Source organism: Anas acuta, chromosome Z (genome assembly GCF_963932015.1).
Source record: "Anas acuta chromosome Z, bAnaAcu1.1, whole genome shotgun sequence".
Taxonomy (NCBI): domain Eukaryota; kingdom Metazoa; phylum Chordata; class Aves; order Anseriformes; family Anatidae; genus Anas; species Anas acuta.
Genome location: NC_089017.1, coordinates 57,585,073 through 57,602,362, shown reverse-complemented (window position 1 = coordinate 57,602,362; position 17,290 = coordinate 57,585,073). Strand labels below are relative to the sequence as shown.

General features: G+C 36.8%; 1 protein-coding gene across 1 annotated transcript in view; it reads left to right on the top strand.

Moving 5' to 3' along the window:
• The window catches only part of PGGT1B (protein geranylgeranyltransferase type I subunit beta), a 36,607-nt gene extending 20,606 nt beyond the window's left edge, over positions 1–16,001 (top strand). Inside the window, 7 exon segments of the mRNA XM_068666657.1 lie at positions 243–394; positions 3,258–3,390; positions 8,764–8,809; positions 10,334–10,518; positions 10,792–10,900; positions 15,321–15,452; positions 15,455–16,001. Coding sequence (XP_068522758.1) covers positions 243–394; positions 3,258–3,390; positions 8,764–8,809; positions 10,334–10,518; positions 10,792–10,900; positions 15,321–15,452; positions 15,455–15,501 — 804 coding nt within the window. The 3' untranslated portion in view covers positions 15,502–16,001.
• Positions 16,002–17,290: the final 1,289 nt, after the last annotated feature.

Sequence of the window (17,290 nt, the reverse complement as noted above, 5' to 3'; positions counted from 1 at the left end):
TACCGGTCTTTGCAAAACCTTATTCCAAACCTTGCTATTGACCAGCTGCTTACAATGGTTGCAAACTGTGCAGTAGCTTGATTTGATTCAGAACAGTTGAGCAGCATGCTTTCAGTTTAACCATAATTAGTCAACAGAAATGAACTTTGTTTACCTATTTATTTATGTATTTATTTGATTGCCTGACTGCAATATAAGGGCTTATGGTGTATCAATGCTTTGTTTCTCCTGTTTTTTTCTAGGGTCCGGGTATATCTCATCCCTATGATAGCGGGCACATAGCAATGACTTACACGGGTCTGTCATGTCTGGTTATTCTTGGAGATGATTTAAGTCGAGTAAATAAAGATGCCTTACTGGCAGGACTGAGAGCTCTCCAGCTGGAGGATGGAAGGTAAAAAACACTTTATATTTTACAACACTTTGGAAGATTAATATAAAACGCAGATGTGGAATGAAACATAGTAAACATGGTTCTTGTGAAAACAATCTTACAATATCATCTTTCTGTCAGTAAATATTTTGGCAAGTGTTAGTAAGAGAACACATGCTAGTGTACAAGACCAAACAGTACTTTGTGTCTATTTTTTTTTTTTCATATGTATATTGATGATGTTTGCTTACAGCTGTGGGCACATATGATTGGAAAGTTAATGGATTGATTTTATTTTTTTTTTGTGCTGTGTCATTCAGGTAAGTGAGGTGTTTATATTCTCTGTTTTGTTTTTTTGTAATTCCCTGGAGTACTGTTAAGATGGTGTTTGCTCTGCTTTGTGGGACAAAGACCTCCATTCAGATGTGAAGATTTCACAGATTTCACAGATTCAGGGTATCTATATACAGGATGAATTAACCAATATTACTTATAATAGTAACATTATAAAGGTATTACTAAACTTCCTTGTGAGATTCATTTACATACATTTTTTAATAGATGGTATATACCACTTGATCTACTTCATGTTCTTTTTCGTGAGTGGTGGTGGGCATTAATGCAAACCGAAGCAGGTAGCTAATGAAAGCTTCTGCTAGGGCCCATGATCTGTCTGCTTTGAAATTTTACTGAATAATTTTTGAAAAAATACTCTAAGAAATTCAGAATTACAAAAATTGTTGATCTTGAAGTAGTTATATTTCACTTCACTAGGAAATTGCTGTCATTTACTCGTTATGGAGCTGTTGTTCTGTTCAAAAGACTTTGTATTGTGTAGATGTTTTCTATAATTAAAACTTTTTTTTTTTTAATGGAACGTAACTATTAAAATGTAGTGTAATGTGTGCACAAGTCTCCAAAATATTTGGAATGTAAGTGGTGAATATGAGCTGTATGATGCACCACAACCTGTTATTTGCAACTGCAGACTGACTTTAATGGGCCACATGTATATGTGTAGAGATACATATATATATATATATATATATATATATATATATATACACACATACAGATACGTATATATGTATGTGTACATGCAAATATTTGTTAGTCTGCCTTAGTTTACAGTTTCTTCAAGCACATGGAGGTGCCTTTTCAATTCCTCTAAGCATTCATATTAGATACTGGACTATTCTTGTTGTTAAAGAGTCTCCAAAAGCTTGACAAGGGGATGAGGTGCTCCCAACACACTGTCGTCTTCAAGCAGTTGCTTCCTGTCTTGCCTGATCACAGCAATGAGCAGTGTGCAGTTAACCTCTCTTATGTGTTTGTGTCACAAATGGTTTTAATGTGCAGACTTGCACTCACATTTGATGCGGGGTTTTGTATTTGCTGCTGAAGATAGCCAGCTAGACCCTAGAGGTGTAGGAGAGTGTTTTGCTTGTCTCAGGGGTAGAATTGTTGGGCAGGAGTCAACTTATAGTATGGCACACTTTCCTACCTACAAAAACCACTTTTACTGCACCAAAATGAAAGGATGTGCAAAGGCACTTGCTTACATCTTGTCCAGGTAGAAATATCAAATAACCCAAATGAGGGAAACAAATTTTCCTGGTGTTATCCTAGTATAAGTATTCTGGTCTTTGGATTTGTTTCTTGTATTTTATTAACTAAAAAAATGGGGTTTTAAGTGTTAGAGTAAATATTTAAATAAAGGCGTGCGTTTCTACCTTACCTTGGCTGAATGTGATTTAAGTATCTGGATGCGCTGTCACCTAGGGGTGGAGAAAAGCTGTACACCACAATGCTGGCGCATCTCAAGAAGTGTCCTGGTTCCCAGAATGTCCTTCACCATATCCAGAGAGTGATGGTTTTCATCCCCCATCCGAGCTGCAGAGAGTAGGGCCTGACATGGCTGGGGTTAAGAGAAGTGAAAATATCTCCCAGTAGATATTGGAGTCTATTGTATGCAAAAAGATAATAGGGTACATGCTGGAATCCCAGGGCCAAAGTGGGAGTATCATAGTGGCAATGGTGGTACTTGAAATTCACCTTTCTGTCTGTGAAGTCAGAAGTGGTTTTTGTTTGTTTGTTTGTTTTTGTTTGTTTGTTTGTTTTTGAGAAGAGAGATGACAGGAGGACTGATCAAAATAGTCTTTTTATTGTTCTGGCTTCTTACACCTGTTTAATTCTTTAAAAAAAAAATATTCCAACCAACCCTTTGAGTGAAACAGAGACTTGTCACATAGCAAATCACAGCATCCATCCTTTTAGGGATCTCAGCACAGGATCATAAAGGACAGCACAGGATAGCATAGGTGCAACAAAATATTCTTTGGAAAGAATGTAGCCATAAGAAATCAAAGCCTGTATTGCAGGTAATTTTCAATATTTGTATTAGAAATAGTGATGGGAGTACTATTTATACATACGTGAGAATCTGATCCTGAAGTTAGAGTCAGAAAAGCTACATAGGCTATGAAGATTTCTAGGAATGCAAAAATATCTGCCAAGAACAGCAAGTGCTACAATAGTAACTCTTATGTCAGTATATCGTGTGATAGGTGAAAGAATGTAAGCATTCATTAACATCTTTGGATAAATAAAGACATTTTGATAAATAAAGTCATTGCACGTTGCTGGAAACAGTTCTGCAAGCCCCTAGTTGTTAAAAGTTCTGTTCATTCTGTTTGACTTAGAAACATCCTCTGAAAAGAAAATCTAGTGTACCTTTGGATTATAGTTGTATGAATACTGTAAATAGAAGTAGGTAACTTGTTTTGAAAGGAAAGGCCTTAAATGCAATTCCTTAAAAGTCAACTCACAACTTCTAATATGAAAAGCTATACAAGATATGTAATGAGAGAAACCTTTCTTTCAGTTTCTGTGCAGTGCTGGAAGGAAGCGAGAATGATATGAGGTTTGTGTACTGTGCTTCCTGCATCTGCTACATGCTTGATAACTGGTCAGGCATGGATATGAAGAAAGCGATAGACTACATTAGAAGAAGCATGGTGAGTATTCGAAAAGCGTTACTTCTTATTACACTTTAAAGTTATTAGTTCTATTTCGTCATGACTAAAAATCTGTCCATCCAAATTGAAATATTAAGCTAATGTTTCTTTTCTGTTCCTACTTCAGTGAGATGAAAATGGAAAAGTACTTTCCTTTTTGCATTTTTATTTTCATTGTAATATGTATACTTAAAAAAATAATTGGTTGTTTATGAGCACCTCAAGTTAAATTAGCTCTGACCCCTTTTCTCTTTAAAACTTGTTCTGAAGTTGAAAGCAAGATTTTAAAAATGGGGGTCTGAAGCTCCTACAGCTGACAAAAAATGCATAAAAGATCAGTAAAATCCTCAAATATAAATGAGCTGTAGTCCTGCTTTTTAAATGATATACAGAATCAAAGCAAAAACTAATTATTGCCATCCCTTCAAGCTCCCAGTCATGCACTTTCTTTAATTATTTATTAGACATTTGGAATGAAGGAAATACTAGTATGTGACTTTTTTTTTCTGTGTCTGTGCAAGCTGTTTTTGTTTGGAGTGAGAGAGTTTTTAGTTACCGTTCGTGTCAGTTTGGGTAGTAGGCATTAAAAGACCACGTAGCCTGAGTTTACTATTATAATGAGAGGCTGCACATGCAGAAAAGCTGAAGAACTAGTGTTTTCTCAGCATACAAATGATGTGAGACATGATCTGTGTGGATTGTAAAGAGAAAAAAAAACACCCTTGAACACAGGGTGGAACTTTTGAAGGTACTTGGCAGTAAACTAATGCTTAAATTCATTAATTCTCTATATATGGCTAGTTCATCTAAATTACTGTGTAACTTAGTTTAAATATGAAAATTACATGATACCTCTAAATACATATATCCAGCAGACTTTCGGTATATCTGTTAATGAGCAAAAATAATTTTTAAATGATGTTTTTGTTGGTTTAATTTTATTTTCCAAGATGAGAACAAATGATTTTCAAAGAAGTGGAAAACTTCCTCTCTCATCCACTTTGATCTTTCTCAGCTGTGTTCCTTTCCCTAACCATCCCGTAATGTGTTTGCATACCCCTGCATGCTCATTAAAGCACCCCATAATAAGTTTTATACAGACACAGAATTCTCCTCCCCTGCATCCCATGTGAAGCCATGTAATCCCTGCTTAGCGCTGGTTTCCAGGCTGAGGATATCCCTGCAGACTCCACTCAGTGGGTTTCCCACCAGGGACAACAGTTTTCCTGTTCTCCTTTGATAGCGTGAGGGATCAGCCGAGTCAGGGTGCTCCCTTCAGAGCAAAATCTTCACCGTGTTGCTCCGTACATCACATCAGTTGTAAGTTACTATCTATCTTTTACACCTGAGTGTGATTTCGGTCCCAAAGGATATGGCAGTTCTAGGAAGAACTAGTTCTAGTTTCTTGAAAAGAAAGCTTCGTTGAATTGTCAGAGGTATGAAGTGGCTTTTGTGTGGGGAGCATTTAATATACTATTACATGAGTTAGTATGTTAGTATATATAACTAGTACACTTCACAGCAAAATCTTCACCCTGTTGCTCCATACATCACATCAGAAATGAGATGATTACATGGAATTGGGCAGAAATATGTAAAGTAAAAAATGGCACTGAAAAACAAAGTAAGTACAGAACAACTGTTAGTTTTTAAAACGAGAACTGGGGGGTATCTTATAGGGTTACTGATAAAGCAGGCACATGGAAAAACCCAGAGGGTTGCTGTCTACAGTGATCTTGAAATGAATTGACAGACTGCTTCTAGACTCTTGGCATTAATTCTTTAACCTGTGAATTCCAACTTCTGTGATTCTGCTGGGAAAAACGACCCAATTCCATATATATATATATGGAATATATATATATATATATGGAATATATATATATATATGGAAATTGAAGCCTGAACAGAATAGAGGAAGAAACCTTTTCCTCTTGGAAACACACATATTAATACTTCAGTCAACCAGTGAAGTAAAACTGGACTCTGAGCATGGTCAAACTCCAGAAGATGCTGTGGAAAACACTAGATCTTTTCAAGGCTAGCTAAGAGAGATTTAGCCCAGGAGATTTTGTCAGGCAGCAGCCTCCTTAGGGCATACTAATGTGTAGCAGGAGATAAAGCATTCCTGTCCACATTTACTGTAAACTGGTAAATTGACCATGCTCTGTGTTGAGTAGGACTTACACTTTTTAAAAGTGTTGATTTATTGTGAATGTACAGCAGAGTTGGTATACACATGCACAGTAGTTTTGTTTGGGTTTTCTGGGTGTGCTGCTGAGTGGCCATACCAGTACGTATCTCAGTGCACTAACTGGGTGACAAAGCCCTTCTAGGCAAACACACAAAATCTTGGCTTCATGCTTGGTCACATGGCAGAGCTGAAGATGTGTCCAAAGAACGCTCAGATGTATTGAGAAGGAACCCTTTGTGAAAATCATTTTATAGTGGTTGTGCCTCCTTCCTCTCACTCATCTCTTTGCATGACCTGCCTTGAGATGTGCTCAAATTCAATTCAATCATATGAGCCAAGTATCACAAAGTATAAAACAGATAGATTTATTATTCGTTATTACTATATTACTATAGTATAGTTATTATATTACTATAGACTTTCTTGAAAATACTTACTCCTGTTTTCCTACAATGTTACCTCGTCTTGATGCATCTATTAATAATAGAAGCAAATGAGAGTGCATTGCTTGCCAGTAAGCTGCTAAAGGTATGGTTTTGTTTGACTACCCTGTGTCATGGGCAATTAGATGAAACAAGTGTAGTTCACAAACTTTTTTCAGTTATTCAAATTTGCATGTAAGTGAATTACTGCTATTTTGGATGGAGAGTAACATCACTGCTTAGACAGTGAACTGTAAAAAAAAACCTTCTGGATTCCTCGTTAGTGGTGCAGTATCAGAATTCTGACATACATAATACAGCTGAAGGACAGGGAATCCATATAGGTAGGTGCATCAAGTAGAGCAGCGAACGGTAACGTGAAATGATGGTGTTGCTTTACTCTGGAAAGTAACTGTCAAAAAGAATGAAACCTCTGTACAGAAGATTATTATCAATTGACTAAAAACTGTTTATACAGTACTGATCACAAAAATAAAGATCATTTCTATTGTCATCAGAATTGTCAGGTTCTAGTCTCACAGTTTTTATCAGTATGAGTCGATTTTGGCTTACATATTCAAAGGTCAGATGTATTACTAATTTAAAAAGAGCAGACACTCAGATGCTGAAATTTTGAATGACTTCAGCAAACATGCATTCTTAAATGCTACAGTTTTCACCGTTTCTTGATTTACCGCAAATGTGGCCTTAAGTAGAATTTAAGAATTTAAGTGTAGCAAGAATTTAAGTGTAGCATCTGTTTTTCCTAATACGGTAGAGTACTCTCTAAATGCAGGTATTTATGTCTGTTGATTAATTGTGATATAGTAGCTGGTTGTGAAACTTCTGGAGTGAAGGTTTAGAGTGTGAAGTAAAGATTGTCCTAACTGAATCTACATATTTCCTGAGGACAGTATTTTATTATGTAGCATTCATGTAGTAGAAACCTCGGCTTTTTTTGCATTTATTTTCCTAGGCCTGTTCAAAAGGACAAAGAACTAAAAGTATTTTTGTAGTTCTTTAAAACACACAAGTCCCCAGAGAGTAGCTGCCACCTGTAAATACATAGGCACCAATCAGCCAAAGGTCCACTATTACCTATTAAAATTTCCAGCTAATTCTACAGCCCAGTAAGTGTGCATCCCAACAGCTGTCTGGGATGCGTACTTAACAGCTTTTCTGCAGAGCTAATTACTTTGTCATACATGAAGTAAACCACCTCCTTTTACAGTTACTGTTTGTAGAGTTAATTAGCTTACTCAGTTTAGGTTTGCTAATCAGTTTGCCTTTGCTTAGCCATTAATGGGCCCATGGAGTGAGGTAGCACATTTGGATTGCCTTTGCGAAAGGTACTGCAGAGTTTAAAGTAAATTTGCACTGTGTTTTAACATTCAGATGTTGATGGTCATTACTTAAAGTGGGTTTGTACTTTGGAAGTTCAAGCTGCAGTTTGAACTTTGTTGCTTCTAGTTGCTTCAGCTTGCAGCAACAACTCAAAAACTGAGAAATACAGTTTTTGTGTGTTGCTTCCACATCTGCTTTTGTTTCCTTTTTCTTTCTCCCTAATATGAGCCTTAAAAACAGACCTACAAAGTAATATAATTCTTAGTTAATACCTAAGGATGTGACAGTTGCCGTAGCCATTGTTTGGTTAGGACTATGGGAGTCATTGGTGGTCTTTCAAGATGTCCTGCATCTTCTAGCCACTATTAAATGTTTTGAAGAAAACGTGAAAAATTCATAGTCCAGAAAAAAAAGTAATTGTTCTCTATCTAATCAGAACATGAAGCAATCATTAATTGAACTGCTGATATGGAAGGAGTAGGATCTGTGTAATTTAACTTTGAAAGTTAAATATAAAAGGTTGAATTATTTTTCTTCCCACTAAACACTTTGGCCAGTGATAATGTATTGGTTATTAAGTATTCCATAAACACTTGTAAAATAGGCATGTTCCATTTTATGAATAACTTACTGTGTTCTCTTGTTCCTTATCATGCAGAATCCTTTAGTGAATTTGTAGTGAAGAGAGATTGTTATTCTTACATTTACAATATTACCCATTCTTAGATTCTTGCTCATAACAGATCTGTACTATAATACTTCTGCTGCTTTGTTCGTCAGAGTGAAGCTCCTGATTCTTCTTTCACTTAACAAAGTGATTTTAGAGCATTGTGAATTATTTTTTAACAATCATATTTTACAGGATAGATTAAGTTTAGTAAAATAGCATGCCTTTTTATGTTGCTGCTTCTGGTCTCCCCTCACTTCAGCCTGGTGTTCTTGCTCATAACTAAAACATTTCTTATACTTCAGTGTTGTGTGTACAGTATTAACCTGCATTTTGTTTTTTAGTATGTTAATGAGGTTTTGAGACAGATTTCATTTATATGTTTAATTTTGTTTGGAATTACATGAGCATTAAAGAAAAAATGAAGCTTTTTCATTACAAAAAAGGAAAATGGATATCTATCTGCATCATATGCTTTCCCTTTTTGGCAAAGAAATACTTACCTATTTCTAGACACTTAACTAAAATGAGGTAAAAAGTCATAAAAGCTGTCTTTATTGTACTGAAACAAAGCTGATCAGTTAACAATATTGTGCCAAGAATTTTCTTGAGGCATAGGTTCAGAATTTAACTATTTTTAGATGGTCATTATAGTCTGATGATTTTGCTAGTAAACTGAGAAATTGCAATGTCTGTAAAAGTGATTTGGCTCTGAAGTAACTGGTTTGTACCTTTTTTTTCTTCAGTCCTATGATAATGGCTTGGCACAAGGAGCTGGACTGGAATCTCATGGTAAGAATGTTAAAATACTCTCTTTTTAAGACTGGAATTGTGAAATGCTGTAACAAGTTCAGGGTATGTCATGCCTTTCCTTCTTTTTCTAATTTTAAGGAAGTGGGATGAGGAGGAACAAATCTAGAACATGCCTCACCATACTATCTTCCTTCTTCTCTTAGTTTCTGCTTAATATCAGACCAGATAGACACTTGATATACCAGTTCTGATATTTTTACCTCATGAATGTTTTGTTGAAAGATGTTAGATCTGATGTCTTGATGACAGAGCAAACCTTTTCATCGTGTACCATTGCTACTCTGTGCATTTATCTGCATGAGATTTTATGCAATGCACCTGATAATCTCCAGTTTCAGCACCTCTTAGTTAAACCTAGAAGCATTTCCCCTGACAGACTGCACCACCCGTTGGAGGCTCAAATCTTGAAGACACACACTTTTGTAAAAAAGAGGTAACTTCGAAGATAGGAATTTCCAAGAGACTGATGTTTTTAAGCAAAGTGTTTTTCTATGCTATGAAGTAGTTGGTCTCTTCCTGACAAAGAAAGTTCTTACTTTTATGTGACTGATACTAAATCTCTCAGATGTTTGTTAGTTTTATCCTTGGAGTTGAAATTCTGAAGTATTCCAACTGTGTTCTTCCTGCAGGAAGGAAAACATTGAAAAACTTAAACTATACCCCAACATACTTAACTAAATTACTGTAGAATGCTGATAACACATAGCATTATTTCAGTTACCCTTCCTGCATTTCAGCATTAGAAAGAAGATAACCTTATAGTTGCCTGTGGTCTTCTAGCACCGGAGTTGTATAAAGAACTTTGAGCCCTGAGTCATATATCAACATCTCTCCTACGTTCTTTCCCCGGGCTGTAACTTTATCATTGCAGATAATAGGCTCAGAATGAGTTTTAGTGGGTTTTAAAGAGTGATAGCAATGATGCACAAACAACGTGAATTTCTCTTCCAATTGCTTACAGATTCCTTGACAACAAAAAATTTTGTAGAAACATAATTTGTGTTGGTGACAACCATGAGAATCCAGCAGTCTTTTCATCATATTAACCATGCCTTAATTTTTTCCTAATACTTCTGGGGCTTTCTGATCATCAGACACTTCTGGTTTTCTTCTCTTGGGCATTGTATCTGAAATTGCATTTGGCATTTCTGCTTCAGTTCAGTTGCTAGCTTCTCCATAGCTTTCTTGTGTAAGTTTAATATGAAGAAGTGTTTTCTGCTGCATTTACTCATCCCCAGGCTGCTGTGTAATGTAAATTATGCAGCACTGAAAGCCTCCAAATTCAGTAAAATGAATTCAGGTTTATTTGTGCAAGAATTGTTTATTCGTTTGTTTGTTTCCTCGATATATGTACTGAAGTATTTTTATTTGTTTGGATTTTAGATGTAAAAGATGCTTTCATACTTGCAGAAATCTATTGATGAAATTGCCACTACTCTAATTGAAGTTCTGACTGAACAGGCTTCCCTGAAAAAGTGTTCATTAACAACCATTTCTTCACAGGTGGCTCTACATTTTGTGGTATTGCATCTCTGTGTTTGATGGGTAAATTGGAAGAAGTTTTTTCAGAAAAAGAACTGAACAGAATAAGAAGGTGGTGTATAATGAGACAACAGAATGGCTACCATGGACGACCCAACAAACCCGTAGACACTTGCTATTCCTTTTGGGTGGGCGCCACATTGAAGGTAGTGTACGAAACAGCCACAGGATAGTTACTGTTTTGTCTTGGTTTCCTTAAACATCATACCATTTCAAAGAGTTACACCTTTGGCATCAGTGTGTAAATATTCACAGAATACTGTAAAGGTTTTATATCATGCAAGAACACAGGATTTGGAGGTTTACCAGCTTAGTGCTCTATTGAACTGCTTATCTACATAGGTAGGCACTGTATTTTAGTATTAAAAATACACTAAGGTTTAGTATATTACTGTAACAGTCTACTTTCTTCTTTTCAGCTGTTGAACGTATTCCAATACACAAATTTTGAGAAAAACCGAAATTACATCCTGTCAACTCAAGATCGCCTTGTTGGTGGATTTGCCAAGTGGCCAGATAGCCATCCAGGTATATTTACTTTTCAAAATCATGCAAGTGTGTTAAAAGCTAGAAGTATGTTTCCAGCAGTCAGATATTTGAGAGGTGTAAGGGAAGTTTTTTCCCCAGTCTCTTTCAAAAAGTAAATTAAAAAAATATATAGTGAAATTTTCATGATTTAAAAGAAAGACAGGGGGTGTATTTTTTTCTTGTTGAACCACTGAGCAAGTGAGCTATTGTTTAGACTAACACTGAAAGAGTATCACTCTGTTCAGAGCTGGACAAGCCTTTCTGAATGTGTTTAACTGTTCCAATTAAGGAATGCATTGTACAATGGGTATCTTCATAAATGTTTTGATTAAAATATTTCAGACCATTCTCTTTCTTAATAAGGGAATCCTTTAAGCTTGTGCAGAAGTCATTGATGTATTTAATCAACTTGAAGCATAGATTGTTATGATTTATATATTATAGTGACTCAGAAAGAGGTAGCATATCTGAAAGTCAACTACTGTTATCATCTTGCAATTGTGTAATTTGAAATAACAAAAAGCTTGAAAAGATAAAAAATCTTCTCATTTGAAATAATTTTGCAAGATGCTAGAGTGCAACAAAGGTATTGCAAAGTTGTAAAAGTTGGGCCAATAATGTTGCTGAGTGGCATTTTGTACAGGGAAGATAAACAGCCTGTAAACTCAGTAAACAAGAGAAAAATGTAGACGTAATAAAGGATGAGACCGTTTTGAATCTGTGCAGATATTTCATCCTTTCCTCACTTCACTTCACTTCACTTTGAGCAACAGTTGAGAATTTGTTGTGGTAGACCAAGACAATGTATGTGATAGATATGTTCCCCCTGTATCCCTGAAAACCTGCTTATGTTTCCTGAGGACTAAATATATTTTTCCTACAGTAGGTAAATAGTCAGTATCACTTGGAGAAAATATTTCTGTTTATGTTGATGAACCATTTACTTAGCAGGCTAAGAAGAACGTACCTGCTTAAAATGCCAGTCATGTGCAAAGTTCCTTAACCCAGCTTTTAACATGGCTGTGATTGAGATACTTGAAAAAGGCAAGACTTCTTATAAAGCTGTTTTGCTTTGATTTGTGTGATGTTCCTGCTTGAACACTGCTGTTTCCTATATAACAAGCTTTTGCTATCTCTTACATTTTCTCATGAGAGTAAGCTCCTTTTGAATGTCCTTTTGAATAAGCTACTACTTGAATGTCCTGGCTGGTCACAGAAATGCAACACAAGGGTTAAAGTAGAGTAGTGATTAACTAGGTTGTTCTATGAACATACAGAAACTTTGCTACTATTCCAGACTTTTTTTCTAGTTTGCTCTGACAATTCATACAACACATGTCTTATAAAATTGTCTATCTTCCTGGATTTTTTGGGGTGGTATTATGTTTGGTACCACTGAATTTAAGTGCTGTAGGAATTTTTCAGGGGCAGGGAAGATATGCACTTTTGTGATAGGTGGGTTTATTACAGGATTCTTTCCTCAGGCAACTAGTGACTGTAAGTCTGTGTTCAAGTTTTGAAGGAAAGAAAAAAAAGCTAACTGCATCTTTAATCTGAAGAATGACTATAAATGCAGCAATGCAAAATTTTTTTCTATGGATCTGTAATTTCAATGTCATATGTGCACAGTTAAGCTTCCTACAAGTTCAGTCTAGAAACTGGAAGGGAAGCTGTCTTTCTGAATGTTGTATGTCTGCCACAATTAAGATTTCACACTTTGCTAACATGAAGCATCTGTGCAGCTCTGTTGTTGTCAAAAGCGTGCTGGTGGTTAAGTGTACACACTCATGTTGACTTAATGTAAATTCAAAATGAGAAGGTAATGAGAATGGTATGAGTTATCTTGCAAACAAGTGAATACATCTGGTGAGGGTCAGTATGAAATAATTCACTCGCCTTGAAGTATTTAGAGTTTCTAAGTATTTGATAATAGTGGCTTCAATTTGTTTTTGTTACAAAACTCAGATGTGATATAACATCCAGTAAGTAAGTAGTAAGAATGTGGGAATGTGCCAAGGAAAGGTTTTTATCTCATGAATCTTCTGGATATCACTGTAGTAGCATTGGCTTATGTATGATGAGCCCTGTTTTCCTGAAGTGGCTGAACACCTGCCTCCTGATGGGAAGTACTAAGTGAGTGCCTTGTTTTGCTTTACAGGAACACGCACCTATGCATTACCAGTTGAAATTTTTATATCAGCCAGGGAGTTTTCTCACTTTTGCTCTTCTTTTCCTCTTCTCCCATTCTGCTGGAGGTGGAGGAGGGAAAGAGGGGGAGAAGCCATGTGATGCTTAGCTGCCTACCCAGGTTAAACTGCAACATTTTGCTAGAACATATACATAAACATTTTTTTTTTTAACTTGAGCATAAATCACTACTGGATTTAATAAACCTATAAACTTTTTTTTTAAGCTGCTAGATGCACCGCTGTATGCCCCAGGAAGTCATGCAGCAACTGTTATGCATCTTGTTTGTTATCTGTAAATGATAGGCAGTAGAAAAGAAATGGAAGCATGTGTGAATTACACATGTTGAGAGAGAAGGATGAAAAGATTTAACATTAATAAAAAAAAGAGCAAGAAGTTGTAAATGTGTGCAATTACTAAATGTAAAACGCTAAAGTGAGTTTTTGCTGCCATAGTGCATACACTTTGTTGTTTTCTATGCTTGTGAGTTGCTCATGAAACATTTGGGCAAATGTATTTCAGCAGTGAAAAAATGTGTTCTTTCATAGCTTGTAACAGAGTAGTACATAGACTCCATAAATGTGTTTTTTTTTCTAGAATGTGAGTGTTAAGTTGGTATGGGTTTGCAGAACAGTTGAACTTCATAGCTAAACTCACCATGTACAGGTAACTAGGTTTGTATATGATTTTCAGTGCATTTATTACCTCCTGAAGCTGAGTTCACCTTGCCTAACTGCAGTGTTTTTAGTCAGCTGGGCAGCTGAGTTCTACCACAACTGCAATCTGACTACCCCTCCACAAAGGGAGAGGGGAAGAAAATACGATGCAAAGGTCTTAGGGGTTGAGAATAGGACAGGAAGATCATTCAACAATTATCATCACAGGCAAAACTGACTCAGCATAGGGAGATTAATAACATTTATTACGTATAGCTAACAATCTAGAGAAGTGAGAAAAAAGGGAAAGAAACTAAAACCACCCTCCCCTTCCACCCTCTCCCATCACCTTCCCCTGAGCAGCTCAGGGGAATGGGGCCTGCAGTCAGTCCCTGACTCTTCGTCTCTGCCACTCCCTCACGGTCCCTCTCTGCCCCTGCTCCCCGTGGGGTCCCTCCCAGGGATGCCGTCCTTCCCCAACTGAGCCTGGGGGGCTGCCCACAGGCAGCAGCTCTTCAAGCACTGCTCCCACACGGCTCCGTCCCACAGCGTCCATCCATCCATCCATCCCCCAGGAGCAAACTGCTCCAGCACGGGTCCCCCACGGGTGGGTGGCAGCTCAGTTTTTTTCCCCCTTTTTGTAAATCTGTTCTCCCAGAGGCCCTCCTATCCTTTTAGTCAGATACGACTTCACTTACACGTTAGTAAAAGATTACTGCATGTTGAGAATTTGTAACGTACACATTAATTTGTTAATACTCTCCAAATTTAGTCTGTGATTTCTTGGTCAAATATTCCAATCTAATGACTTGCTGTTGCACAGGGTGGGGAGGTTCACTTCTCTTCTTCCCAGACGGCCCAAGTACAGGTGCATTCTCCTTTCCTGTTTTTGCACTAACACTGGTGTATATTGAACCCTTCTGCAAAGCAGTTTCATTCACTAAAATGTCAGAAAACTGTCCGCTTACACTTGCTTATATGTTTCCTGAGTTGCTGTATGTCATGGAGGTTCAGCAAGCTTTAGTCCCGGTGTAAGGCAGGCATCAGCAGCAGAGTGGGGCAGGGGAAAGAACAGCTGTTAGTCATCTGTTACAGCTGATCAAGCCACTTAATGAATTCCTGTTCTTAGGATATTTGCTCAGGAAGCGGGGAAGATAGGTAAGTCTGCACTTCTAAGTCTTGCTGTCTGTCAGCTATTAGTATTTCTTTAGTCATCAGTCCACCACATAGCCAAAAAAAATCTTTCATATTTGGGGAAAAAACATTTGCTGTCTTGAAGGAAATTATTTCCAGCTCCTGAAACTCTTTGCTGTTTGGCCTGAGCACTCGGAAGTATAGTAATGGGCAAGAATTGTTATAAAATAAAAATGATTCTAGTCTTAGAGATTGTAGACTGTCGGTTCATGCTGGCAGGTTTGAGCAGAAATTGTTTTACTGTGGAAAATATCAAATTTAAAATGTAACAGCTGTGTGTTTTCCTTGGCTGTGATTATTCAGGGGGGCTGAAACCCAGAATACTTGACTGCTACAACTGAAAGACACACAGTTCTATTTTTCATATTCTGTCCTCCTTTCAGATGCTTTACATGCCTACTTTGGGATCTGTGGCTTGTCGTTAATCGGAGAATCTGGCATCTGCAAAGTTCATCCTGCCCTGAATGTAAGCACAAGAACCTCAGAGCGCCTTCACCACCTTCACCAGATCTGGAAAACAAGGACTCTAAACAGTGTTCAGACGACACAGACATCCCTACATGACTGATTTACACTTGAATTTAGTTCTGGTAGCATAATTGTAGCCCAAGGTTAAAAGCCATGTATAACCAACGTGCTCTTTTAAGTGCTGGAGTCATGCAATCAGATCTGTGTTGCTGGCATCACTTTGATAGGGGATTATCTTCAGCAGGTTACTCTGCATTATGAAAAAGGGGATATTTTGATTATGTAGATGCTTGTAACCACAGACTGTAAATGGCTCTTCAAATGGCTTTATGTCTAAGAAATCCCTTGAGGCAATTAAACTTCATTTTTATTTTATTTTTTTAAATTTGTGCATACTGTGTCAAAATATATAATGGGAAAGTATTTTCAAAATCTGTTTACATATCATACAGTATAGCACAGAACCTTGGAGTTCTTTATGATCTTGATGTCTGACATATTTTTGGGTAGAGAATATTCCCATATTAAATCTCAGTTAAAAATTACCTTTTATCGTCTACTTTCAGATTCCATAAACTTTGTTAAAAAAAATAAAATCAAGTAAATAAAATTATTTTATTCAATATACTGGACTTTCAAAGTTGTGTGGCATCACTAAATGAATTTCATGGTTCTCCTGGGTACCTTCTATACATATGCGGTGGATTGTTAGCCAAAGTGTTTTTATCTGAAATACCATCTTCATGGGATATTAATGAGTGTGTGGTGTTTTGATATATGGCATTATGCTCAAAATAAGCTGCTCTAAGTAAGTCTCTGCTGGCAGACAGACCCAGTATTGATACTTTTCTGGCTGCATGAGGAACGCTGCATTTGATTATCCTGGAGCAAATCCATACTTGCAAAATCTTGAGCTGTGGCTTCTGAGTTTCACTGCCTGTTACCGTGTTCTCAATTCTAAAGAATAACAGGGTAGAGAACCAGAAGTCATGACATGTTTAACCATGTTTTATAGGGCAAAAGCAGCTAATTCTTTTTTTGTTTGTTTGTTTTTGTTGTTTTTTGTTGTTGTTGTTGTTGTTTGTTGATCTGTCAGCTACTATGCCTATATGGCTTGTTAATATGTGTTTTACATTTCCCCTTGGGCCCCAGTTCTTCTAAAACTTTTTTTTTTTTCCTGGCTAAATAGCAGCATCTTTCTCAGACTGAATGTTGACAGCAGAGTTTCCCTTTTCTAAAAACTGCAGAAGGCGTATTTGTTTCCCACTAACTCCCACTGTTTCTCAAGCCAGCAATCTGCTTACACCTCTCTGGCATAAACAGAATTTTTTGACTGCTTTGGAATCCTTAATCTTTTTTAAGTTGACAAAAATATGTGTTAATAACCAACTCTGCATACATGATTTGCCATTCTTAACATCCGACTCAACATCAAACAAGCAGGTGGTGGGCATTGAGTGTGCCTGTGGAGTGGCTGTTTTGATCCTGACTGACTTGTGTGGTTAACACTAGACTGCATTGCCTTTCACATTTTTGCAGTTACCATGTCTTCTGACTAGAAAATAATCAATGATAAGTTGATAGACAAAAAATTCATAGGTAATGACTTAAAATCCCTTTAAAAACTGAAGTTCAAATGCATGTAAACTTGTATGTGAAATGTAAAATGTAAGCATAGCTACAAAAGCTATCCGTCAGATTACTTCCCACCTGTAACAATTTTGCATTAACCACAGCTTTACATTGCTGAGGCTGAACCTAAATAAGCAATTAATTACTTCAGTGACTTTAACATGTCCTTGAGGGTGCAAAATGTCTTGGCTATAAGGGCTTGCATTAATTATGTGGAACAGCTACATTGCCACAACCTTTTGATGTTCCAGCA